Below are 22906 nucleotides of genomic sequence, written 5' to 3'. Positions count from 1 at the left end.
GGCTTTCATCATAGAATGGGCCATGTGATCTGCCAATGAGTGAGCAGAGCAGGTGGGAGAGAAAAGGGCAGAGGCAGGGAGGCCAGAAGTGTGGCTGCAACAGCTCAGGTGAGGCCAGGGGCCTAGCTGGGGTGGGGCGTGGTGGGTAGCAGAGCTCACTTGGGAAATTAAGAGGAGCTCAGCAGGACGCCAGGCCCTCAGCCTAGACAAGGAGAGCAAGGAGGTGCCGCAGCCACCTGAGGTGGGGAAGACAGTTAAGCAGGAGGTGTGGACTGCGCCCAGTGTCTGGTCGTGGACACAGCGACACTTACACTGAGGGAATGAGCACAGCTCCTCAGTGCTCAGCCACTCAGCCTCCAAGAAACCAGTTCTCCTGTTTCACAGCCACTCTCTCAACCTCCTTTGCTCCCTGACCTCTAAACACCTCTGAGGCATCCAAGCAGAGGTGTCAAGAAATCAGCTGAGGGCCGGGCACGGTAGCTCATGCCTATAATCCCAGCCCTTTGGGAGGTCAAGGCAGGCAAATCACCTGAGGCCAGGAGTTTGAGACCAGCCTGGCTAACGGTGAAACCCCATTTCTACTAAAAATACAAAAAATAAGCTGGGCGTGGTGGCGCATGCCTGTAATGCCAGCTACTCAGGAGGCTGAGGCAGGAGAATCGCTTGAACCCAGGAGGTGGAGGTTGCAGTGAGCCGAGATCGTGGCATTGCACTCCAGTCTGGGAAACAAGAGCAAAACTCCATCTCAAAAAAAAGAAAGCAAGAAATCAGTTAAGGTCGGGAGCAGTGGCTCATGCCTGTAATCCCAACACTTTGAGAGGCCAAGGAGGGCGGATCACTTGAGGTCAGTTCGAAACCAGACTGGCCAACATGGCGAAACCCTGTCTCTACTAAAAATACAAAAATTAGCTAGCCAGGCATGATGGAGCATGCCTGTAATCCCAGCTACTCAGGAGGCTGAGGCACAAACATTGCTTGAACCCAGGAGGTGGAGACTGCAGTGAGCTGAGATCATGCCACTGCACTCCAGCCTGGGTAACAGAGTGAGACTCCATCCCCCCCACCAAAAAAAATAGTCAGGCGGAGAGAGCCAAGAGGGCTTTAAGAATGAGGCAAGGAGGCCAGGCGTGGAGGCTCACTCCTGTAATGCCAGCACTTTGGGACACCAAGGCGGGCAGATCATTTGAGGCCAAGACTTTCAGACAAGCCTGGTCAACATGGTGAAACCCTGTCTCTACCAAAAATAAAAAATAAAATAAAAAAATTAGCCAGGCGTGGTGGCGTGTGCCTGTAGTACCAGCTACTCAGGAGGCTGAGGTGGGAGAATTGCCTGAACCCGGGAGGTTCAAGGGAGCCATGATTGTGCCACTGCACTCCAACATGGATGACAGAGCAAGACTCCATCTCTAAAGAATAAAAAAAGAACAAGGGAGGGAAGTATCAGCTGTGTCAAACGCAAACGGCTACTGGAATAAAATAAGGACGAGAACTGAGTGGGGGATTTGCAGATGCTGAGGCCATGGGTGACACAAATGAAGAAATGAAGTTGGTTACTCCTAGAGGAAGGGATGCAGGAAGCGGCATGTTTTCTAGAATCACTGCAGGAAGAGCTGCTTCCTTTAGAACCATCAGTAACAAGATCCCTCCTTTTCCACTCCAGGGAAGTTGCTAAGTACAGCTAAGTACATGCCAAACTCATTCCTAGATAACCTCAAGCTTCACAGCCCAGAATGGGTATGGGCTTGGGGGCGGGAGGTAGGAAAGGAGATGTGGGCACCTCGTGGAGCTGAAATGCCACCCATCTCCCAGCCCCTGGGCTGCCCACACCACTCACTCCTTCTCCTTTTCCCACAGGACTTTTAGTGCACTCCAGACAGAGCTTCACAAGAGACAGCATCATGAATATTTATTATGATTATTTTAATTTTTTAAAAAGCCCCAAATCTCTGGACAATAAACTACAATACAGTAAAAAGTAGCATCTGGTGTTAAGACACTCTGCCGACAGGCTGCACGCCTTCAGTGCTGGCAAAGGCTCTGCACAGACGTCCACAGTATTCCACACTGCCTCCCCCTTTTCAGAAGTTCCTACTGAAATGAGGAGGACACTGAGGCACACAGGTGAAGAGAATGGCCTGCCAGGAGAGGCACAAGGGTACTGTGCCCAGAAAATTCTGACAGTTCCATACAAAATGCTACCCAGCAGGGAAAAAGAGCCACGGTCTTCTTCTAAGTGACCAGTAATGCCACACTCATGGGGCAGCAGGAATTGTGGCAAGGGAACCAAGCCCTGACCTGAGCCCAGTGATCAGGCCAGAGCCCAGCCAATGGGACTCGCCCACAGGTCCAGGCTCAACCCCCTCGCCTCCACCGCACTGCCCTCACTCCGAAGCCCAGCCCTCCTTGCGGAAGACCAGCTGCACAGCCTCATTCACGTCATTCACCACGTGGGAGGCCTCCATGAGCCCTGGACTGAAGCATAAGTCTCGGTGCCCGTGGAATGGGGGCTGCCCTCCTCCAAGGACAGGCTCCGTGGACTGCGGGTTCCTGGGATTGTAGACGCCTGTGCACACCAAGATGGAGATGCAGCTCTGGCTTGCTGAGGGCTGCTGCTGCTGTGGGCCCCCGGCCCCTAGTTCTGGCGCCCCGTCACGCGTCGCCTTCTGCAGGTACTGGTGGAACAGGTTGGCGCCGTATATGTCAGACATAGGGTTGTCACTGGCAGGGGCAGCCACACCGGAAGAGGAAAAAGGAGAAAACCCTAACTCAATGTTGCAAAGCAAAGGGAGCAGAGAAGAGTTTCGGGGCAGAAGAGTGAATGAGATATAGGGAAACGGGGGTAAGACTAGAGAGGGAGGGAGGGAAGGGGACGTCATAAAAGGGATGAAGGAGGAGGAGCAGAGCCTACCCCACAGCATAGAGCTTCCGGATGGGGGCGACCCAGCCCCGCCTCTCCGCCTGTCGTCTGATCAGGTCCTGGGCGTACTGGTAAGTGAGGATGCTGGGTTTGCCCATCAGGCCCTCGTATCTCAGCTCCTTGCCCGTCACTTTCTGGTAAATGGTTTCCAGGCACAGCAGAAAGGTGCCATGTCCAAACCTGCCAGAAACGAGCATGCAGCAGTTCAGTCTTCCTGATCTCCAGGCTCTTTTTTTTTTTTTTTTTTTTTTTTTGAGACGGAGTCTTGCTCTGCCGCCCAGGCTGGAGTGCTGTGGCCGGCTCTCAGCTCACTGCAAGCTCCGCCTCCCGGGTTCACGCCATTCTCCTGTCTCAGCCTCCCGAGTAGCTGGGACTACAGGCGCCCGCCTCGTCGCCCGGCTAGTTTTTTTGTATTTTTAGTAGAGACGGGGTTTCAGCGTATTAGCCAGGATGGTCTCGATCTCCTGACCTCGTGATCCGCCCGTCTCGGCCTCCCAAAGTGCTGGGATTACAGGCTTGAGCCACCGCGCCCGGCTCCAGGCTCTTATAGAGAATAGGACTGCCACTGTCTAAGCAGCAACCACACAGACCAGCCTCTTCCCCAGGGTAAGAGCTGACATGTAGCAGACACTGTGCTGGCACTGGAGGCAGTATTTCACATTTCCCTCTCAGAAAAATTCCATGAGATGACACTATTTGTAAAATGAGGAAACCAAGGCACAGCAAGATTAAGTAATTTGTTCAAGATGGCAGAGCTAGGATTACAACTCAGTCTGACTCCAGAGCTTAAATCCTGCTGTACAGCTGGGGCAGACTACGGTTGCCCTTCTCCCTTCTTTGCTGGTGTCCATTTTCAGCTGACCATATTACCACTAGGTGTGAAAAAGACTTTCCCTTGCCTCCCTTCCAGTGAGGTGTGGCCATGTGACTAAGCTACAGTCAAGGAAAGCAGAATGCTGGGCTAAACTTTTAGTAAGCATCCTTATAACTGGGGACAGGGGGCCAGGCACAGTGGCTCATGCCTGTAATCCCAGCACTTTGGGAGGCCAAGGCAGGTGGATCACCTGAGGTCAGGAGTTCAAGACCAGTCTGGCCAACATGGTGAAACCCCTTCTCTGCTAAAAATGCAAAAATTAGCTGGGTATGGTGGCACATGCCTGTAGTCCCAGCTACTTGGGGGACTGAGGCAGGAGAATCGCTTGAACCCAGGAGGCGGAGGCTGCAGTGGGCCAAGACTGCACCACTGCACTCCACCTGGGCGAAAGAGCAAGACTCCATCTAAAAAAAAAAAAAACTGGGAACAGGGTATTCTTCTCCGCCCTCTCTGCCCTCCCCAACTCTTTCCTGACACCTGGAATGCTGATATGATGGCTGGCGCTTGGGTGCAGTCTTGGCTCACTGCAACCTCTACCTCCTGGGTTCAAGCGATTCTCCTGCCTCAGCCTCCCAAATAGCTGGGATTACAGGTGCGCACCACCGTGCCCCGCTGATTTTTATATTTTTATTAAAGACGGGGTTTTGCCATGTTGGCCAGGCTGATCTTGAACTCCTGATCTCAGGTGATCCACCCACCTCGGCCTCCCGAAGTGTTGGTATTACAAGCGTGAGCCACCACATTTTTCAGTGTCATTTATGTAAAGAATTCTATTTTTAATTTAAAAAGTTCATCTAAAATCTGGTTTATAAATTGAAACCTGCCCCTTGCTTTTCAGTTCACAGCAACATAACCAACCAAGCCCACTGATCTAGTGTCAGCATCCCTCCTCTAGGAATAATACTTCAGAGACAATGCCAAGCCTCGAGCCACAGACATACACTTTAAAAGTGACAAGAGCATCCCATACCCCCGTCTCTCTAGGACTACTGAGATGGGCCCTGAGGCAGTACTGGGCCATGCCCACCCTCTGCTGATGAGCACTGTTGACTGGGGGTCAACAGCAGGCTGACTCAAGAGTCTGGCCATGCAGATAACAGCAACCAAACAGTACACAGCAGCTGTCAGCTGGCCTTCATGTAAGCACCTTGAGGGCCAAAAAAGGGCTGCCTCTATCTGTGCTAGCCCCAGAATAAGACAGAACAGATGATACCAACACAGCTGAGCAGGGAGTGTAGGCACCTGCATGCCCCTGAGAAAGCCACTTATCCGCTGGGTCTCAGTTCTCTGGTCTATGCAACCAATGGAACAATCCTTAGCTGGCATGATGGTGCACGTCTGTAATCCCAGCACTTTTGGAGGCTGAGGCAGGGGGATCACTTGAGGCCAAGAGTTCAAGGCTGCAGTGAGTTATGACCGCACCAGTGCACTCCAGCCTGGATAAGAGAGTGAGACCCTATCTCCACACACACACACACACACACACACACACACACACAAGGCAAATGCTTGCTTCCTCCTGCCCTATGTCTTAAGGGTAAAAGGAAACAAGAAAGTGAAAGAACCAATGCTACAGGGTAGAGCCAAGGAAGGAAGGGCAACTGAATGTCCACTGATACAGCACAAGAAGTATCCACGGTTTGGGTCCACAGACACAAAGAGCATGTTCTGCTAAGATTATAGGGGGCAGGGGTCATGTGTGAAACATCCTCTCAATACATCCTCAGACTCCGTAATCTGTAGTTTAGGTTTAGTAACAAATACATGGAGTGATCCTTGAAAGCCCTTCCAAAGGCCAGGTTACTGCAGCAACAACAGGGCCTACCTAAGTAAGGTCCGAGCACCCCGGTGTCAGGATGACGGGTGGGAGCTGCCTGCAGGACTGCCCAGGCAGCAGCCAGGAGTGGACCACCAGACCAAGGTTGGGAGCTTTGTGTCCTCACCTGGGCATCTTGGCTTCAGCCATCCACAGGAGATCCATGTTGCTGGCCAGGATGGGGAGGTGAGGGTAGGGGGGTGTCGCCAGGCCAGTCCCAGGACTCCCATTGCTGAGGAGGACATCCATGATCAGCTGCAGGCTGGTCTCCCAGCGGACTGGCTCCCCTAGGAGGAGCACCCCTTTAAAGAACAGAGGCGCAGGTGAGGGCTGCAGGGCAGGTGGCAGGCCCTCAGGATGCCAGCTAGGGCTACCTGCCCACAAGCCCTCTACCCATGGTGCACCCAGCTGGGCAGGGCACAGCTCCCCAACAAGCCTAGTAGAGCCCCTTACCCATCTACCCTGGGTGCACAAGGCCCAGGGCCCAGGAAGGAGATTCCTGAGGGCTCCCATTCTGACTTCAGTCCACTGGTGCTTCACAGAAGAGGTTACAAAACAAAAGCAGCATGTCTCAGGCCTACTTCTCCTTGCTGGCTGGGGCTCTGCCACCATGCTCTCCCTCACACGACTTAGCAAGGGCTCCTGTTCCCTCAGTCACTTCTTTCTGAGCCCCAGGGACCAGCAGAACCTAACAGCCAGGAGAGGGGGTGTGGAGTGATACAGACTTGAACCCCAACCTGGACTCCACCAATCTTCCTGTATGACTGTGGGCAAGTAACTTCTCTTCTCCAAGCCCCAGTTTCCTCAACTGCAACTACATAACAGCAACACTACTTATAATGCTATTGTGAGGATAAAAATGAACTATATCATCAGTAAACAGCCCAGGACTAGACACACAGGAAGCACTAGGCAAAGGACTCTGCTGACACTAAGGTACAGGGCCGGTGAACTGCACCAGACCAGTGATTCTCAATGGGGCAGCACCACCCCTTATGAGGTGCTTTAGAAATCAGGGGCAATTTTAATTGTCACAATGACTAAAACCTAGCAAGTGAAGGTTGTGGGAGGGGGCCAGGGATGCTACATACTTAGGACAATCCTGCGCAATCAAAACCTATCCCACAGTAAAATTAAAATTAATTTTTAAAAAAACCATCCCGTGGCTGCGTGTGGTGGCTTGTGTCTGTAATTCCAGGACTTTGGGAGGCCAGGGTGGTAGGACTGCTTGAGCCCAGGAGTTTGTGACTAGCCTAGGCAACATAGTGAGATCCCGTCTCTACAAAACAACAAAAAGAAAAAGAAAAATCTTTCCCATGTCTTAATAACATTTGAATGTCCCACCTGATATCCTGATATCCACATAGGTGAACAACCTTTTCAGAATTACTTGAACAATTCTATTTTACATACAGTCACGAAGTATTTTTGTACAGTTTCAATAAACATCGATTTTTCCAAAAATACAACTATCCTGTAAGTCAAGAGAAGACTGTACGTTGCCTTTTGAAAACTCTACCAGGAGTTGTTCCGTTTGGGAAAATCACTTGACCAATGGCAATGCTGCCCCTGATTTCTGAGTCACCTGTAAATCACGCCTATCACACCTATGAACACACTTACATCAGCCTGCATTTGTAGCTGTTAACATTCATGGTGATTCTGTTTAGTGCAACCATTTTACTTCTTGGATAATTACTACATACTGAAATACATTATCTTCTTACTAAAAATGTTTCCTTTTATATCTCCCTATTACAGTTAGAGCTTTATACTGAACTAATTTTTAATATGTGTGTATAGAAGTTATATTACCTATGAATTTCACTTCAGGATAATAAAGGGGATATTCCAACGTTCTTGCTATAAAAAGGGGAGAACTAGGTTTAAAAGTTGAGAAACACTAGAGTGGATCACCTCTAGGTGCCTTTCCACTGCTAAAATTCTCTAAGCTTACGGTTTTCCTGCAATAGTGAGTGGCACGGGGAAGGAAAGACTAACAACAGTCTCAGAGGTGGTGAGTGGCAGATCCAGACCAGAGCCCAGGTGTCCTGACTCCAAGGCCCCCTTGCTGCTGAACCAGGCTGCAGGCAGTCACACAGAGACAGGCTGAGGGCCAGAGAGGAGAGGGAGAAAAGACCTCACAACTCATCAAAGGCGACCTCTCTTACCTTCAATGGGGGGGAAGTCATTCCTCGGGAGGGGCTGCAGAGACAAAGGAGAGGCTATAAACACAAGTCACCGTCCACCCCTGGAGAACCACACCTCCACCTCTGGGATGCTGGGAGGGGAGACACACTCCACAGACCCCATACTCGTGGCCAAGCCCAAGCCAAGGGAAAGCTGGAGAGGACTGAGGAAGATGGGAGAAAGGCGAAAAGACAATGGCCAGGTGGGGCCACAGAACAGGCAGGACACCACGTGTGAAGTCACCAGGAGGAAGGGTGGTCAGGTGTCTTTCTCTGGTGGGAGAGGACACAAGACACAGCCAAGTAAGAGTCTAGAATCAGGCAGCTAAGGATGCAGGTGAGCCCGTGGAGACGAAGGCGGCATCGGGGCCTGATGGGCCATTTCTCCTCATGTCAGTTCTTGAGCAGGCAGCTTCACTCAACCAGCCTCGAGGGTCCATTCCATCCCCAGGCCATGGTAGTCTTGGCTCTGCCACCAACCAACTATGTGACCCAGGACAGGTCACTCCCCTGTGTGGGGCTGTCTCTGAGCTATTCTGAGATCTGTTCCAACTCTGACATTCTGGTTCTCCACAGAATGGTTCTTGCACAGGTCAGGGAGAAAGCCCTCACAGGAGAGGAAGTGCTCTGTTCCATCAGAAAGCTTTGGAGGAGGAAGGACTTAAGCTATATCTGCAAATAAAAGTAAGTTATCTGTTTATAACTGCATGTAGTCAAACTGTGAGAATGGTCTGACTCAAGACCTGGGCTATGTGATACGTAGACAGTGCGATGAGGAGAAAGTGAGCCAACAGGCACCTCAAGAGATGGCAGTCATGCTGCAGAGGATCACCAGGGATCAGATGAGACGGCGGACAAAGTCAGTGCTCAAAAATGAGGCCAGCACACAGGGCACCTGGGCAGATGTGCAGACCGGCCAGTGCTTCCTCTGCAAGCAAGCCGCCTCTCCCAAGGGCAGCTCAGTGCCGGGCTTCAGGATTGCTAACTTCACAATGGCCAGCAGCTCTCCTGGGCAGCACTGGGAAGGCCGGCCAGTAAGTCTGGAACTCCCTGTTGGAAGGGATGCTGTGATTCTGAAAGGGGTTCCCAGGTAATTACAAACAATACAGAGAGGACAGGGAGTAAAGCCATTCACTTCTCTGGGCTAATTTTTTCCTTTTTTTTTGAGACAGGGTCTCACTTAGTCGCCAAGGCTGGAGTGCAGTGATCACAGCTCACTGCAGCCTCCAGCGCCTGGGCTCAAGCAACCCTCCTTCCTCAGACTCCTGTGTAGCTGGGACTACAGGCATACGCCACCATATCTGGCTTTTTTTTTTTTTTTTTTTTTTTTTGAGACGCAGTCCCACTCTGTCGCCCAGGCTGGAGTACTGGTGTGATCTCGGCTCACTGCGACCTCCGCCTCTTGGGTTCAAGCGATTCTCCTGCCTCAGCCTCCCAAGTAGCTGGGATTATAGGCGTCCATCACTGTTCCTGGCTAATTTTTGCATTTTTAGTAGAGACGGGGTTTCGTCATGTTGGCCAGGCTGGTCTGGAACTCCCAACCTCAGGTGATCCACCCGCCTTGGCCTCCCAAAGTGCTGGAATTACAGGCGTGACCCACCATACCTGACCAATAATTTTTTTAATTTTTTTGTAGAGACGGGGTCTCACTATGTTGCCCAAGCTGGTCTTGAACTCCGGGGCTCAAACAGTCCTCCCAAAGCGTTGGGATTACAGGTGTAAGCCACCGCAGCCAGCCTCTGGGCCATTCTCATAAATTCAGGGAACAAAACCCTTAGCCAGATGTGCCTCCAAAGAGGCAATGGACATGCAGAAGCATGGACAAATCACAGCTCTGCAGAAGGGCTTGCAAGGTCAGCGACACAGCCAATTCAGGGCACTGGAGTGAAGGATGACACAGCCCAACCCGTGCTCCTTATTACCGTGGTCTTCAGCCGCCGCTCCAGGTCCACCATGTCAAGCAGAGGGAAGGCCATCCGCAACTCATCCATGGTAACAACATTTCGGAAGCCCAGCCTGGAGCAAGCTCAGGAAGTAATGCTGGACAGTTCTTGGGGAAGAAGCCTTTCTGAATGCATCAAATCACAAGTGAAGGGAACACAACCTACTCCTGTTCAAGCCAGGGAGGAGGGCACCAAGCAGAGCTCAGCAAGGATGGCACAAATTCTGCAGGTGCTGGCAGACAGGCTATAACTGCACAGCCAGAGTAGAGAGGGCAGCTCCTGGCTAACCCACCAGCAGTCACCAGGCATATGCCAGCTACCAGGTCCTACGCTGGGCACAGCCCACGGGGCAAAGGCACGTAAGAATCTCTGTCCCCAGCTGGGTGCAGTGGGTCATGCCTGAAAACCCAGCACTTTGGGAGGCTGAGGCAGCAGGATGGCTTGAGGCCAGGAGTTCCAGGCCAGCCTGGGCAACATAGTGAGACCTTGTCTCTACAAATAAAGTCAGTTAGGCATGGTGGTACACACCTGTAGTCTACTCAGGAGGCTACACAGGAGGCTGGGGCAGGAGGATCACTTGAGCCCAGGAGGTCAAGGCTATAGTGAGCTATGATTGCACTGCTGCACTCCAACCTGGGCAACAGAGTGAGACCCTGTCTAAAAAAAAAAAAAAAAAAAAAAAAAAGAAAAAAAAGAAAAAGGTGCTGTCCCCAAGGAGCCTAGCACATTCAGAGCCCATGAAAACCAGTGTTCTAAGAACAGTGCTGCCAGTCACTGCTGAGTTCAGAAGAGACTCCTCAGTGGGCTGGGGAGTCCAGAGGAGTCATGGAGAAGTAGGGCTGGAGCTAAAATCTTAAAGGATGAACCCAAATCAGCAAGGAAGAGGAGGCCTTGGGGAGGGACAAGCCAGCTTCATCCTGTCTTCCTGCCTCCATCTTCCTGTCCTCAATTCCAACTTGCAATCTTAACTGGACATGGTTTCAGATTACTTTCAAAATGAATTTCCCCAAAATCCTGATTCTATCAGATTGCCCCATCAGCAATAAAGCCTGCTCTGCCCTCCATTGCCCTGAGAAGTTGGTCAGACTCTTCAAGTTTACTTCCAAGGTTCCCGACACCCTGGCACCACCCACCCTTCCTGTTCTTTCATTCCTCTCCCTATCCCATTCCCAACCTCCTACTTCCCCTGCCTAAGAAAGCTTAGCCATCTCCCGGGGCTCCACTGTACCCCTCCAAGAAGCCACAGGCAACTCCTGCCCCAGGGATACTCCAACCCCTCCCCTCAACGCCTGTGGCGCAGCTCCTGTGAGCTTGTAGGACTTCAATCACACACCATCGTAAACGCTCCTTTATTGCGCACGGGGTTATTCTTGCCTCCTCAAGCACAAGGCCTTGACTGATTCGTCAGCTCCACGTCCTCATCCCGGTCCTCATTCCATTCAGAGTGTGCGGCACACCACTGGTACACAGGACGTGCTCAGCACAGCTCAGTTGCTTGAAACAGGGGCCAGGTATTACTCCGCAGGCTCCCAGAGACAAGCTCCCCATAGCTGCTTCACTACCACTGGCTAATAAACTGACTGGGCACCCCAAGGAAGAGGCTAGAGCAGGGGTTCCCAAACCTAGTTACAGAACCACTAAGAGAGGTGTTTTTTTTTTTTTTTTTTTTTTAATACAGATTCCTGAGTTTTACCCTAGACCTAGTGAATTAAGGCTCCAGCACAGACACCCTGGAATCTGTATTTTAAGCCCCCCGGAGGATTCTGATGCGGGGGTATAAGGACTGGCTTCTGGAAACCACCAGACATGAGGACTGACCACAATCGGGAGCTTTCCTCCCTCCCCTGAGCCCACAACATCGCCTGTGTACCCCAGCACCCAGCACTCCTCACTACAGTCCCCACTCAGCTAATGGAGGAAATGCCCCGGCCCTGCCCCTTCCCTTCACCCAGAGTTAAGACCAAAAGGATACCCCTGGGCATTTTCCACCACAGGCCCCTGCCCAGACACCAGCATCCGCTTCTCATGGTACTCTGAGAAGAGCTTCATGGGGCTGTGAGAGAGGATAACTTGGTCTGCATCCACCTGTAGGGACAGCCAAGACAGGGGAGGGCAGAGGAAGACAGAACTGTTGAGGGAAATAATGAGACAGGTGGCAGGTCCTTTAGCCTGCTCAGAAAAAGAAAGGTGAGCAAAGCCCTTTCTAGCACCCAGCAGCACTTCTAAAAGGCACCCAAACAGATGTGAGAAGAACCTGTCTCATTTGGTTCTTGCCACACAAAACAAGAGACCAGAAATGCCACAGATGTGGGTTCTGACTACTCGCCACCACCATCCCGTCAGGTTCAGTTTGGATTTCCCAAGCCCCCGTTTGGAAGCCACAGGGTTCATGTGTGCTCCCTGTCACTGTCACAGAAATTGGTCTTTTACTTTCTATTTTCAGTTCTGCTAAGACTTAGCTGCTTAACATTTTTACTAACCCTAACAATGCAGCCTTTAGTTGGAAGATTTTTGGAATTCTCTCTGGAAATCACAGCAAGGAATCAATTTTATTCCATCACACTTTACATGCAACTTTGAACAGCATCATCTAATAAACCAGCCATTTTATTTACTCTCTTGGCTCCAAAGGACTCTTTCCAAAAGCTGAATTCACCCTCAACAAACAAGAATGCATCAAAGTTGGGATATGGTGCAGGGCTGCAGGTGGCTGAAGAGGACAGGACTCCTTCAGGTGTACACATCATACTCAGGAAAGCCAAGGTGTGACTTCAGAGCTGCACCTGCTATTCCTGCTATGCAGAGTTCCAGACACGTGTGTGACCTTTGCTTTCCAGGGACTCACACCCCCAATACCCAGAAGAAAAGAAACAGATACAAGGACATAAACTACAACTACCAAATACACAGGCAGGATTTCTGTGTTCAGCTGTGGCCATGACCTAGGACCAGGTGATTCCATATCCCAACCCAAGGGAAAGGGACTTGGAGTTGGGGCAGGGGCTCCATTAAGAACCAGGTCCGTGGGCTTCCATGCCTCTGTCTGCCTTCTCACCTCGCACTCCAGCAGGGCTGACAGCTCCTGGGCTTTGCTGTGTTGTAAGCTGTTCCCAGCATTTGTAACAAAAACCACGGGCACCCGCAGCTGCCCTTGGGAGTTCATCAGCCTTCGGAAGGCTTCCAGAGCAGCAGGGATCACTCTGTGGCCCCGCACAAGCACTCCATCGATGTCCAACAGGAACCCAAAGGTGGGCGGGCTCTGCAGAGATGGTAAGATAATTACCAGTACGTGAGTCAAGAGGTAGGACGAGAACAAAGAAACAAACCTTACAAAGAGAGGCTCAACACCATCCTCGGGTCACTCATGTCCCTTGAAAACCTGTCAGAAAGAACAAAAAAATGGCCGGGCACGGTGGCTCAGGCCTGTAATCCCAGCACTTTGGGAGGCCGAGACGGGCGGATCACGAGGTCAGGAGATCGAGACCATCCTGGCTAACCCGGTGAAACCCCGTCTCTACTAAAAAATACAAAAAATTAGCCAGGCGAGGTGGCGGGCGCCTGTAGTCCCAGCTACTGGGGAGGCTGAGGCAGGAGAATGGCGTGAACCCGGGAGGCGGAGCTTGCAGTGAGCCAAGATCCGGCCACTGCACTCCAGCCTGGGCGACAGAGCGAGACTCCATCTCAAAAAAAAAAAGAACAAAAAAATGAAGACAGGATTCTTATAGGATAATTTTAAAATTAGAAAATAGAGAAATCCAAAGAAAATATAATCCCAACACTTATTTTTAATCATTTGTTTTTACAGACAGAGTCTTCCTGTCGCCCAGACTGGAGTACAGTGGTGTGATCATGGCTCACTGCAGCCTTGACCCACCGGGCTCAAGGGATACTCCCGCCTCAGCTTCCCAAAGTGCTAGGATTATTAGGTGTGAGCCACCGAGTCCGGCCTAACCCCAACACTTTAAAACAACCAATTAATAGTTTCCCTTTTTTCTCTATTCTTATATTTGTCTTGTAGCTACAACTGTATTATATGCAATTTTGCATCATCTCGTTCTTTTTTGCTTCACATATGATAAATATTTTTATGGATTACAATAGCCTTTATAACCATCTTTTAAGATTTTATTACAGCAAAAAGTTAAAAAAATATAACCTCAATCACTACAGACAATATAAAAATGTTTCAGAAGTTTCTTGTCTCCAACTTACTTAGTCCTCTTCCTGTCTTGCCTAATTTCCAGAAGGCTTTTATAAATCCATAGTATACACAACTTTCTAATCTTAACACACACATAGAATCATGTTGACTTTGTTTTCCATCTTACTTTTTTAGTTGGTATCTCTTGGCTATCTTTTATTTTTATTTTTATTTTTTTTGAGACAGAGTCTTGCTCTGTCGCCGAGGCTGGAGAGCAGCAACGCGATCTCAGCTCACCGCAACCTCTGCCTCCCACGTTCAAGTGATTCTTCTGCCTCAGTCTCCCAAATAGCTGGGATTACAGGTGTACCCCACCATGCTCAGCTAATATTTGTATTTTTAGTGGAGACGAGGTTACGCCATGTTGACCAGGCTGGTCTCGAAATCCTGACCTTAGGTGATCCACCCACCTTGGCCTCTCAAAGTGTTGGGATTACAGGCGTGAGCCACTGCACCCCGCCCTATCATTCCATATTAATTATGCATAGCTCTATTTCCTAAACATCATTTCTGGCTACATACTATTCTGAGTGAATGATTCACTAATATTGTTCTCTATAGTTTGGACAGTTTTCCACAATTTTGCTATGAAAAATAATGCTACAAGGAACCTCTTCAGGAATACTGATTTTTTTTCCCACATTATGGGTATTTCCTTGAGCTAGATTCTTAAAAATAGGAGTAATAAATCAGAGAGAGCAAATGTAATTACACAAACACCTGCTGACAAACTGCTGTTCAAAAACATGTCCACTGGCAATGTACTTTACCCTTATAGTATTGATTTTCACAACTATCTGTTTGTTAATGATCACACTTTTTGATAATTTAAAGGTAAAAAATTATCTCTTCTCGACCTGCATTTCCTGGATTTATAAAGTTGAATGCTGTTTTTAAAAATCATTCCATTTCTCGTTTTATAAACTGCCTGTTGACATACAAGATGTTCTTCAATCGTCAAAACAAATCTAACCTAACTTGTTTGCTATTCTTCTTTTGTTGGTGCCACCTCGGTCAAGTCATTCTTATTGACACACCTACTCTATGCACAGAGCTCCCTTTAAAAAGAGCAACCAGAAACAGAAATGGTGCTCCAGGCCAGGTGTGGTGGCTCACACCTGTAATCCCAGCACTTTGGGAGGCTCAAGAGGGTAGATCACTTGAGATCAGGAGTTCAAGACCAGTCTGGCCAAAATGGTGAAACCCCGCCTCTACTAAAAATACAAAAATTAGCCAGGTGTGGTGGTGGGCGCCTGTCATCCTAGCTACTCGGGAGGCCGAGGCAGGAGAATCACTTGAACCTGGGAGGCGGAGGTTGCAGTGAGCCAAGATCGCGCCACTGCACTCTAGCCTGCACAACAAAGCTAGACTCCATTAAAAAAAAAAAAAGAAGAAGAAGAAGAAGAAAGAAAGAAAGAAAGAAAGGAAAAGAAATGGCGCTCCAGTTCCTACTTTCTTAGCTAGGGTGACAGAGCAAGCAACCAGCCTAGAAAGCAAACTCTAAAACAGCAGCATTTTTGCAAGTGCAAATCAATTCTAGGTAAGTTCTAAATAAATAAACAGAATCAAACAAAGGCAGTTTCTTCAAAGAGAATTGTGTGCCAGGCAATGAAAGTGTTAAATATATCCTGTAACAAAACTCCTTGCACCCCCAGACTAGATGAGTGGTTCCTGCCTGCCTACATGGTTCAATGAGAAGACAATTAGACAAACAGCCCCAGGACAGTCTACAGGGAGCCTTGCACTAAGAGATGAGCCCACACCAGGGGCACCTGACCCACAGGGGTGGGGAAGATCGGCCATCACAGGTCTCCTAAGCTAATTTAAGGAGTTTGAAAATGGAAAGTAGTATCATCAGACCTGAACTATAGAAAAAAAAAATTGGCTGCAGAGAAAAGACCACATTGGATAGACTGAAAGGAGTTAAAGAAGACCAGGTGGGACCAAACGCAATCCAAGACAGAGAAGATGGAGGTTTCACCTGGGAGAGCGGGATAAGAATGGAGATCAGGGGGCATTATCAGAGACAGAACAGTCATGACTTGGTAACCATCCAGATACAGGGGTGGAGGGAAGAGGGAGCCATAGGGACTCCCATGCTTTTTTAATTTGGTCTGGGAACCCGGGAGGATGGATGCTGGTATGAGTCACTGAACCCAAGGGCACAGTAGGAGCAGGCAGTGAGAGGTCATTGGAGGATACAAGGTTAAGTCCCACTTTGGACCAGGAGACAAGCAAGTGGAGACATCAGCACTGGACAGGTCCTGGAGATGAAAAATTTGGAAGGTCTCTCCTTTCAGAGAACCAGGAAGAACAATACCACTTAAGAAGGGACCACACAAGACCTGCCAGCAAAAGACAGTGCAAGGAGGAAAACCAAGAGCATGTGGGGTCAAGGAAGCTGAGGGATGCCTCTGGGTCCAGTAAAATAGGGACTGGAGTGGCTGTAATGATCCCATCTCCCTTCCACTGAACAGGCAAGACCCCCGGGAGAGGCAGTCTTCCAGCTCCTCCATGCTAGCTTGTACCCAGCCCTCCAAGCTTGGACAATGACAGCTACAGAGCCAAGTAGGAGCGGGGCAGGGACCCTGGAAAAACAGGAGGAAGCACCTCGAGCCAAGAAGATATCACACCTGAACACCAAAAAACAGCTGCCAAGAGAAAACTGACCAAGCCCCACAAGCCACACAGGAAATGCCTGGACAAATGGTGCCTCTAACCCTTGACGTCACAGGATTATGCTGTTGCACCCAGACCTGTCACTGTCCCAAGCACTCAGCCAGACATGTAACAAAGGCATTTTTATGTATTCTTTTTGGCAGCCCTTTGGGGAAGTGTCAGCATCTCCAAATGGCCTTGCCTAGCAAAATGTGCCTGGTTTATACAAGGTGTTCAATATACAGGCACTAAATTACCTGACTGGACAAATAAGACACCAACCTCAGAGAGAACTCAGCAAGGGTCACCTAGTTCACAAGTGCTGGATTCATGATTCAGCCTCAAATTCAGCTGACAACTTGGTAGCACCTCAGAGAAAACAGGGGACCCCAGGACTGCTTCCCCCACCTCCTGCCAGCCCCCCGCTGTGAGCTCCATTTCTTCTCTCTCGTCAATATACTCATGTACCCTCAAGGATCCCTGGAGTCCCTCCCTATTCCCCAAGAAATCTCACTAGAATGGGGGTCCTAACCTAGGCCTACAGATAGATTTCATAAAGCCCCTTTAAATGTTACATGCATTCTTCCTGGGAAAAGTAACCACAGCACTTTCCAGATTTCATTTTCCTACTCTTCTCAAGGAGAATCACTGCCTGGGCTTAAAGGGAGGAGTGGATGTGATTTGCCCTTTACTCCCATACCTGGCACAGTGCTTAGACTCACAGGTGCTCGACAAAGGCTGACTGGATGCTGAATGACCCAAAGGATAAACGGTTAGGGAGAAATAAGCACTTCCTGACCACCCTATCCCTTTCTGAAGGAAAACAGTGGCTCTTAGAAAGTAAGTCCCTGGACGTAAGGACTGGGCGATTCCAACACTTTTTAGAGGTGTGATCTTGGCTCGCCGCAACCTCCACCACCCGGGCTCAAGCGATCCTCCCACCTCAGCCTCCCAAGTAGCTGGGACTATAGGTGCACACCACCACACCCGCCTAATTTTTGTACTTGGCAGAGATGCAGTTTCGCCATGTCGGTCTGGTCTCAAAGCTGGTCTCGAACTCCTGGACTCAAGTGATCTGCTGCCTTGGCCTCCCAAAGTGCTGGGATTACAGGCATGAGCCACCGTGCCCGGCCAACACTTTTTTTAAGAAACAGCCTTGCTCCGTCACCCAGGCTGTAGTGCAGTGACACAATCGAGGGTCACTGCAGCCTCAACCTCCTGGGCTCAAGGGATCCTCCCACCTGGGCCTTCCAAAGTGTTGGCACTACAGGCTTGAGCCATCATGCCCAGCCCTAACATCTCTTTTTTGTACCATTATGAACAGAGCATACTGTTCGAAAATTTAAACTTAAAACTCATTTGCTCAAAATCTGGAGACAATCAGATAAATTTTAATAAGGCCTACATTTTATCTCAATTTTTTTGGTTTAAGAAAAAAAAAGGCGCCAGGCACAGTGGCTCACGCCTGTAATCCCAGCACTTTGGGAGGCTGAGGCGGGCAGATCACCTGAGGTTGGGAGTTTGAGATGAACCTGACCAACATGGAGAAACCCTGTCTCTATTAAAAATACAAAATTAGCTGGGCGTGGTGGCACATGCCTGTAATCCCAGCTACTCAGAAGGCTGAGGCAGGAGAACTGCTTGAACTCAGGAGGTGGAGGTTGCAGTGAGCCAAGATCACACCATTGCACTCCAGCCTGGGCAACGAGGTAAACTCCATCTCAAAAAATAAATAAATAAAAATAAAAAATAAATTAAAAAAATTTTTAAAGGCCTAGATTTTAAGTGATATTAAGGAATTACTAATGTTGTTAGGTATCATATTGGCATTGTGGTTATGTTCAGAATGTCCTTCTTTTCTTTTTTATTTTTTGGTTGAGACAAAACAGGGTCTCACTCTGTCACCAAGGCTGGGTGCACCAGTGTCATCTCAGCTTACTGCAACCTCAACGTCCTGAGCTCAAAGGATCCTTTTGCTTCAGCCTCCCAAGTAGCTGGGACTACAAGCATGTGCCACCACATGCCTGGCTAATTTTTTTTTTTTTTTTTTTTTTGTAGAGGCAGGGTCTCCCTACATTGCCTGAGCTGGTCTGGAACTCCTGGGCTGAAGTAATCCTTCCAACTCCCAAAGTGCTGGGATTACAGGTGTGATCCATGGCACCCAGCCAGAATGTCCTTATTTTCTTAGAGGTACACACAGAAGAATTTAGGGTTGAAATGACAAGAAATCAGAGATTTACTTTAAAATCTTAGAGCCACAAAAAAAGGAGGAGGGAGATAAGCAAAGCAGGTGTGGAAAAACGTTAATCATTGCTCAATCTGGGAGATGGGCATAAGGGTTCATATTATTCCAATTTCTGAATTTCTGAAAACTTACATAGTTAAAAAAAAAAAAAAGCTCATTTGTACAATGGCTGCAAAATTTACCATACATAGTTTTAATGGTCATTGCGTAAAGTCATAAGATTTGCCTTTTTTTTTTTTTTTTTTTGAGGAGTCTCACTCTGTCACCCAGGCTGGAGTGCAGTGGTGCAATCTCGACTCATTACAACCTCCGCCTCCTGCGTTCAAGTGATTCTTCTGCCTCAGCCTCCCAAGTAGCTGGGACTACCGGCACACACCAACACACCTGGCTTATTTCTTGTATTTTTAGTAAAGACGGGGTTTCACCATATTGGCCAGGCTGGTCTCAAACTCCTGACCTCATGATCCGCTCATCTTGGCCTCCCAAAGTGCTGGGATTACAGGCATGACCCACCACGCCCGGCCCAAGATTTGCCTTCTTAAAAATAAGAATCCATAGGCCCTGTAATTAGAACAGCAAAGTTTTCAGGAAAATTGAGCAATATCCATAAGGCTCCCTCATCCATCACTACAAACCTCTCCCCAACCTTCAGGATGTACACAGAGAACCAGGCACCCAGTACCATAAAAAGTGAAGTTGTACATCAGTTATAACAAATGTACCACACTAATGCAAGATGGTAATACAGTCACGCACCATAACGATGTTTCAGTCAATGACACAGTGCATATACAATGGTCCCTTAAGATTATAATGGAACAGGAACTCATAGCTGAAGAAGAGGCAAGAGAAAAGGTAGCTGCAGAAAGATAAGAACATTCAAGAAAATTCACAGTGAAGCGTTCAGCAGAAGCTTTTACAGACCTCAAGTTCCTTAAAAAGTCTGAAACATGAACTCCAACACCAAAAGGTTTTCATTACTAGAGAAAAATGTTTATGGTACATTATCCGCTTACAAGCAAACCTATGACAAAAAAAGAAACCAAGCAAACCACAATGGACATATTTCTGGTAAGAGTGACACCTCAAGAGCCTGAGAGGTTCTTCAGAAGATATACGGAAGACAGCACTGTTAGCACAGATGACAGTCCCATGCATATGACTGCCCTAAAGACCTTCCAGTGGGACATGGTATGAAGGCGGAAGACAGTGATATGGACTACCTGACCTGACCTTGTGTAGGCCTGGGCTAGTAGTATGTGTTTGTGTCTTCACTTTTAACAAAAGTTTAAAAAAAATTTTTTTAAGGCAGGGCACGGTGGCTCACGCCTGTAATCCCAGCACTCAGCACTCTGGGAGGCCAAGGCAGGCGGATCACGAGGTCAGGAGTTCGAGACCAGTCTGGCCAACACACGAAACACCATCTCTACTAAAAATACAAAATATTAGCCAGGCGTGGTGGCAGGCGCCTGTACTCCCAGCTACTCCGGAGGCTGAGGCCGGAGAATGGCATAAACCCAGGAGGCAGAGCTTGCAGTGAGCTGAGACCACACCACTGTACTCCAGCCTGGGTGACAGAGTGAGTGAGACTCCATCTCAAAAAAAAAAAGCAAAAGAAAAAAGTTGGCCAGGCGCAGTGGCTCATGCTTGTAATCCCAACACTTTGGGAGATCAAGGCAGGCGGATCACGAGGTCAGGAGTTCAAGACCAGCCTGGCCAATATGGTGAAGCCCCGTCTCTACTAAAAATACAAAAATTAGCTGGGCGTGATGGCGGGCGTCTGTAATCCCAGCTACCTGGGAGGCTGAGGAAGGTGAATTGCTTGAACCTGTGAGGCGGAGGTTGCAGTGAGGCGAGATGGCACCACTGCACTCCAGCCTGGGTGACAGAGCTAGACACCGTCACAAAAAAAGAAAAAAGAAAGAAAGAAAAAAGCTATGGAACAATTATATAAATGAAGATATTTAGTACAGCTGTACAATGTATTGTGTTTTAAGCTAACTGCTATTACAAAAAAGTAAAAAGTTTTAAAAATTAAAAACTTGGTAAAGCAAAAAAAGTTACAGTAAGTTAAGGTTAATTTTCTTTTTTTTTTTTTTTTTGATAGAGTCTTGCTCTGTTGCCCAGGCTGGAGTGCAGTGGCCCAATCTCCACTCACTGCAACTTCCCTCCCAGGTTCAAGGGATTCTCCTGCCTCAGCCTCCTGAGTAGCTGGGATTACAAGTAATAGATCCATTACATAGATGGGGAAACGGAAGCTTGGAAAGCTAAGTAACTTGCCTTAAGTGAAGCTGCTAACAGACTGCACAGGATTCAGTTCTAAAGCTCATGCTCAAACTCTATGCTATGCTGCATTCTTCTTTTTCTACTCTACCAGTCACTTGGAAACATCTCGGGACTCTGCAGAGATGCTAGAGCCAATACAATAGTTATAAATAAGGACAATATTTCCTTATATTTATATCCTGACAGTTTGTAAGTCCTTTTATCAACATATTCTCATTTCATACTTCCACCTTGGTCACCTCTAGCTCTGTGACACTGGCCAAGTCACTCAGCTGCTTTGAACCTTAGCTGCTCCATATGTAAAAATCATAAAGATAACACAGCTGTTAAGAGCTTAGACTCTGGCACCAGACTACCTGAGTTCCAGATTCTGTCACTTACCAGCTGTGTGCCCTTGGGTAAGCTGCTTAACCTCTCTGTGCCTCTGCCCCATCTATAAAATGGGAAGACTAATAATCGTACTTTCCTCGGAGTTGTTATAAAGATTATACAAATAATTGTGAAGAACCTGGCACAAAGTAAGCACTATGCGTTTTTTTAATGTAAGTAGTTTGGCCGGTCGCAGTGGCTCATGCCTGCAATCTCACCACTCTGGGAAGCCAAGATGGGCGGATCATCTGAGATCAAAAGTTCGAGACCAGCCTGGCCAACATGGTGAAACCCTGTCTCTACTAAAAATACAAAAATTAGCCAGGTGTGGTGGCGCGCACCTGTAATCCCAGCAACCCTGCAGGCTGAGGTATGAGAATCGCTTGAACCCGGTAGGTGGAGGTTGCAGTGAGCAGATACTGCGCCACTGCACTCTAGCCTGGTGACAGAGTGAGACGCTGTCTAAAAAAAAAAAAAAAAAAAAGCAAGGATTACTGTGAAATCAGTATGTTAATGTAAAATATTACTTGTGGGTTTAAAAGACAAAGTTGTTCCTTTTACAGGAAAAGGCAAAACGGCCCAAGGGAGCGTGGGAGCCGTGGATCTCACCAATCTGGTTTAATGTCCCGGCACAGCCGTCTCCCGCTTTGGCTTCCTCACCACACAAGGTCACACCTCCTCCGAAGCGTCGCGGGGGGGCTCACACACCACTATCGTGCCGGACACACAGCAGGCGCCGGCTCCAGCCCTCCTGCTCCCGCCCACGGAGCCTCCAGCGCTCAGCCGAGGTCACCGCGAGCTGAACTGAACCCAAGTCCCGCATCAAACCGACACGCACTTGGGGGCGGCGCACCCGCAGGCGCGGCTCCCGGCGCCGGGTCCCGTCTCCTCCACATGCAGATGAAAATCACGTCCCAAACGTCCTCATGGTGGAAATCAGAAAACACGCAGGGAAAACAGGGACGCGGACACCTCCGGGAAGCGCAGGGGCTGACGAGCAGCCTGGCCGAGGCCGTCCTGACGAGCGCTCTCCCGCGGGAGTAGCGTTTCCGAGGCCGCGGGCGAGTCAGCGGGAGGGAGGGCACATCGGGCACCCGGCAAGAGCTAGACGCACTCGGGCGCGACGACTGCCGAGGCAGTTCCCAGGAGGCGGGGATGCCAGCCCGGCCGTCCCTCCTTCCCCGCGGCTCCCCGCCCCGCCTCCGGCCCTGAGTGGCGAGTGGCTCGGCCGGAACCCGGACGTCCTCACCTGAGCTGGGCCCACAGCATAGCCCCTGCGGAAGGGGCGGCCCGGGAGCCCCGCAGCCGCGCGCGCCGCCCGCCAGCAAAGCCTGCGCGCCGCGCCGAAAGAAGCCACACAGCCCCACGCAGCCATCCGGCAGTCGCCGCGCGCACGTGCACAACGTGC

The 22906-nt window shown here is 49.4% G+C and overlaps 1 protein-coding gene across 2 annotated transcripts; it reads right to left on the bottom strand.

Annotated features, from left to right (window-relative positions):
- Positions 1 to 1891: 1891 nt before the first annotated feature.
- Positions 1892 to 22902, bottom strand: HDHD5 (haloacid dehalogenase like hydrolase domain containing 5). 2 transcript variants are annotated; one of them, XM_010368892.2, is made up of 8 exons: positions 22748 to 22902; positions 12795 to 12998; positions 11712 to 11824; positions 9719 to 9812; positions 7779 to 7812; positions 5735 to 5909; positions 2909 to 3097; positions 1892 to 2718 (listed from the first exon to the last, which is right to left on the bottom strand). In XM_010368892.2, exons 1-8 carry the CDS (start codon positions 22871 to 22873, stop codon positions 2382 to 2384), a joined length of 1272 nt encoding a protein of 423 aa, XP_010367194.1. In that variant the 5' UTR covers positions 22874 to 22902; the 3' UTR covers positions 1892 to 2381. The 2 variants fall into 2 exon arrangements, with proteins under 2 accessions (XP_010367194.1, XP_010367195.1); XM_010368893.2 differs by lacking the exon at positions 22748 to 22902 and adding an exon at positions 22337 to 22688.
- Positions 22903 to 22906: the final 4 nt, after the last annotated feature.

The sequence above is a fragment of the Rhinopithecus roxellana genome, chromosome 13 (genome assembly GCF_007565055.1).
Source record: "Rhinopithecus roxellana isolate Shanxi Qingling chromosome 13, ASM756505v1, whole genome shotgun sequence".
Lineage (NCBI taxonomy): Eukaryota > Metazoa > Chordata > Mammalia > Primates > Cercopithecidae > Rhinopithecus > Rhinopithecus roxellana.
The sequence above is the reverse complement of the archived record's forward strand: the minus strand, read 5'-3'. Positions and strand labels throughout refer to the sequence as shown.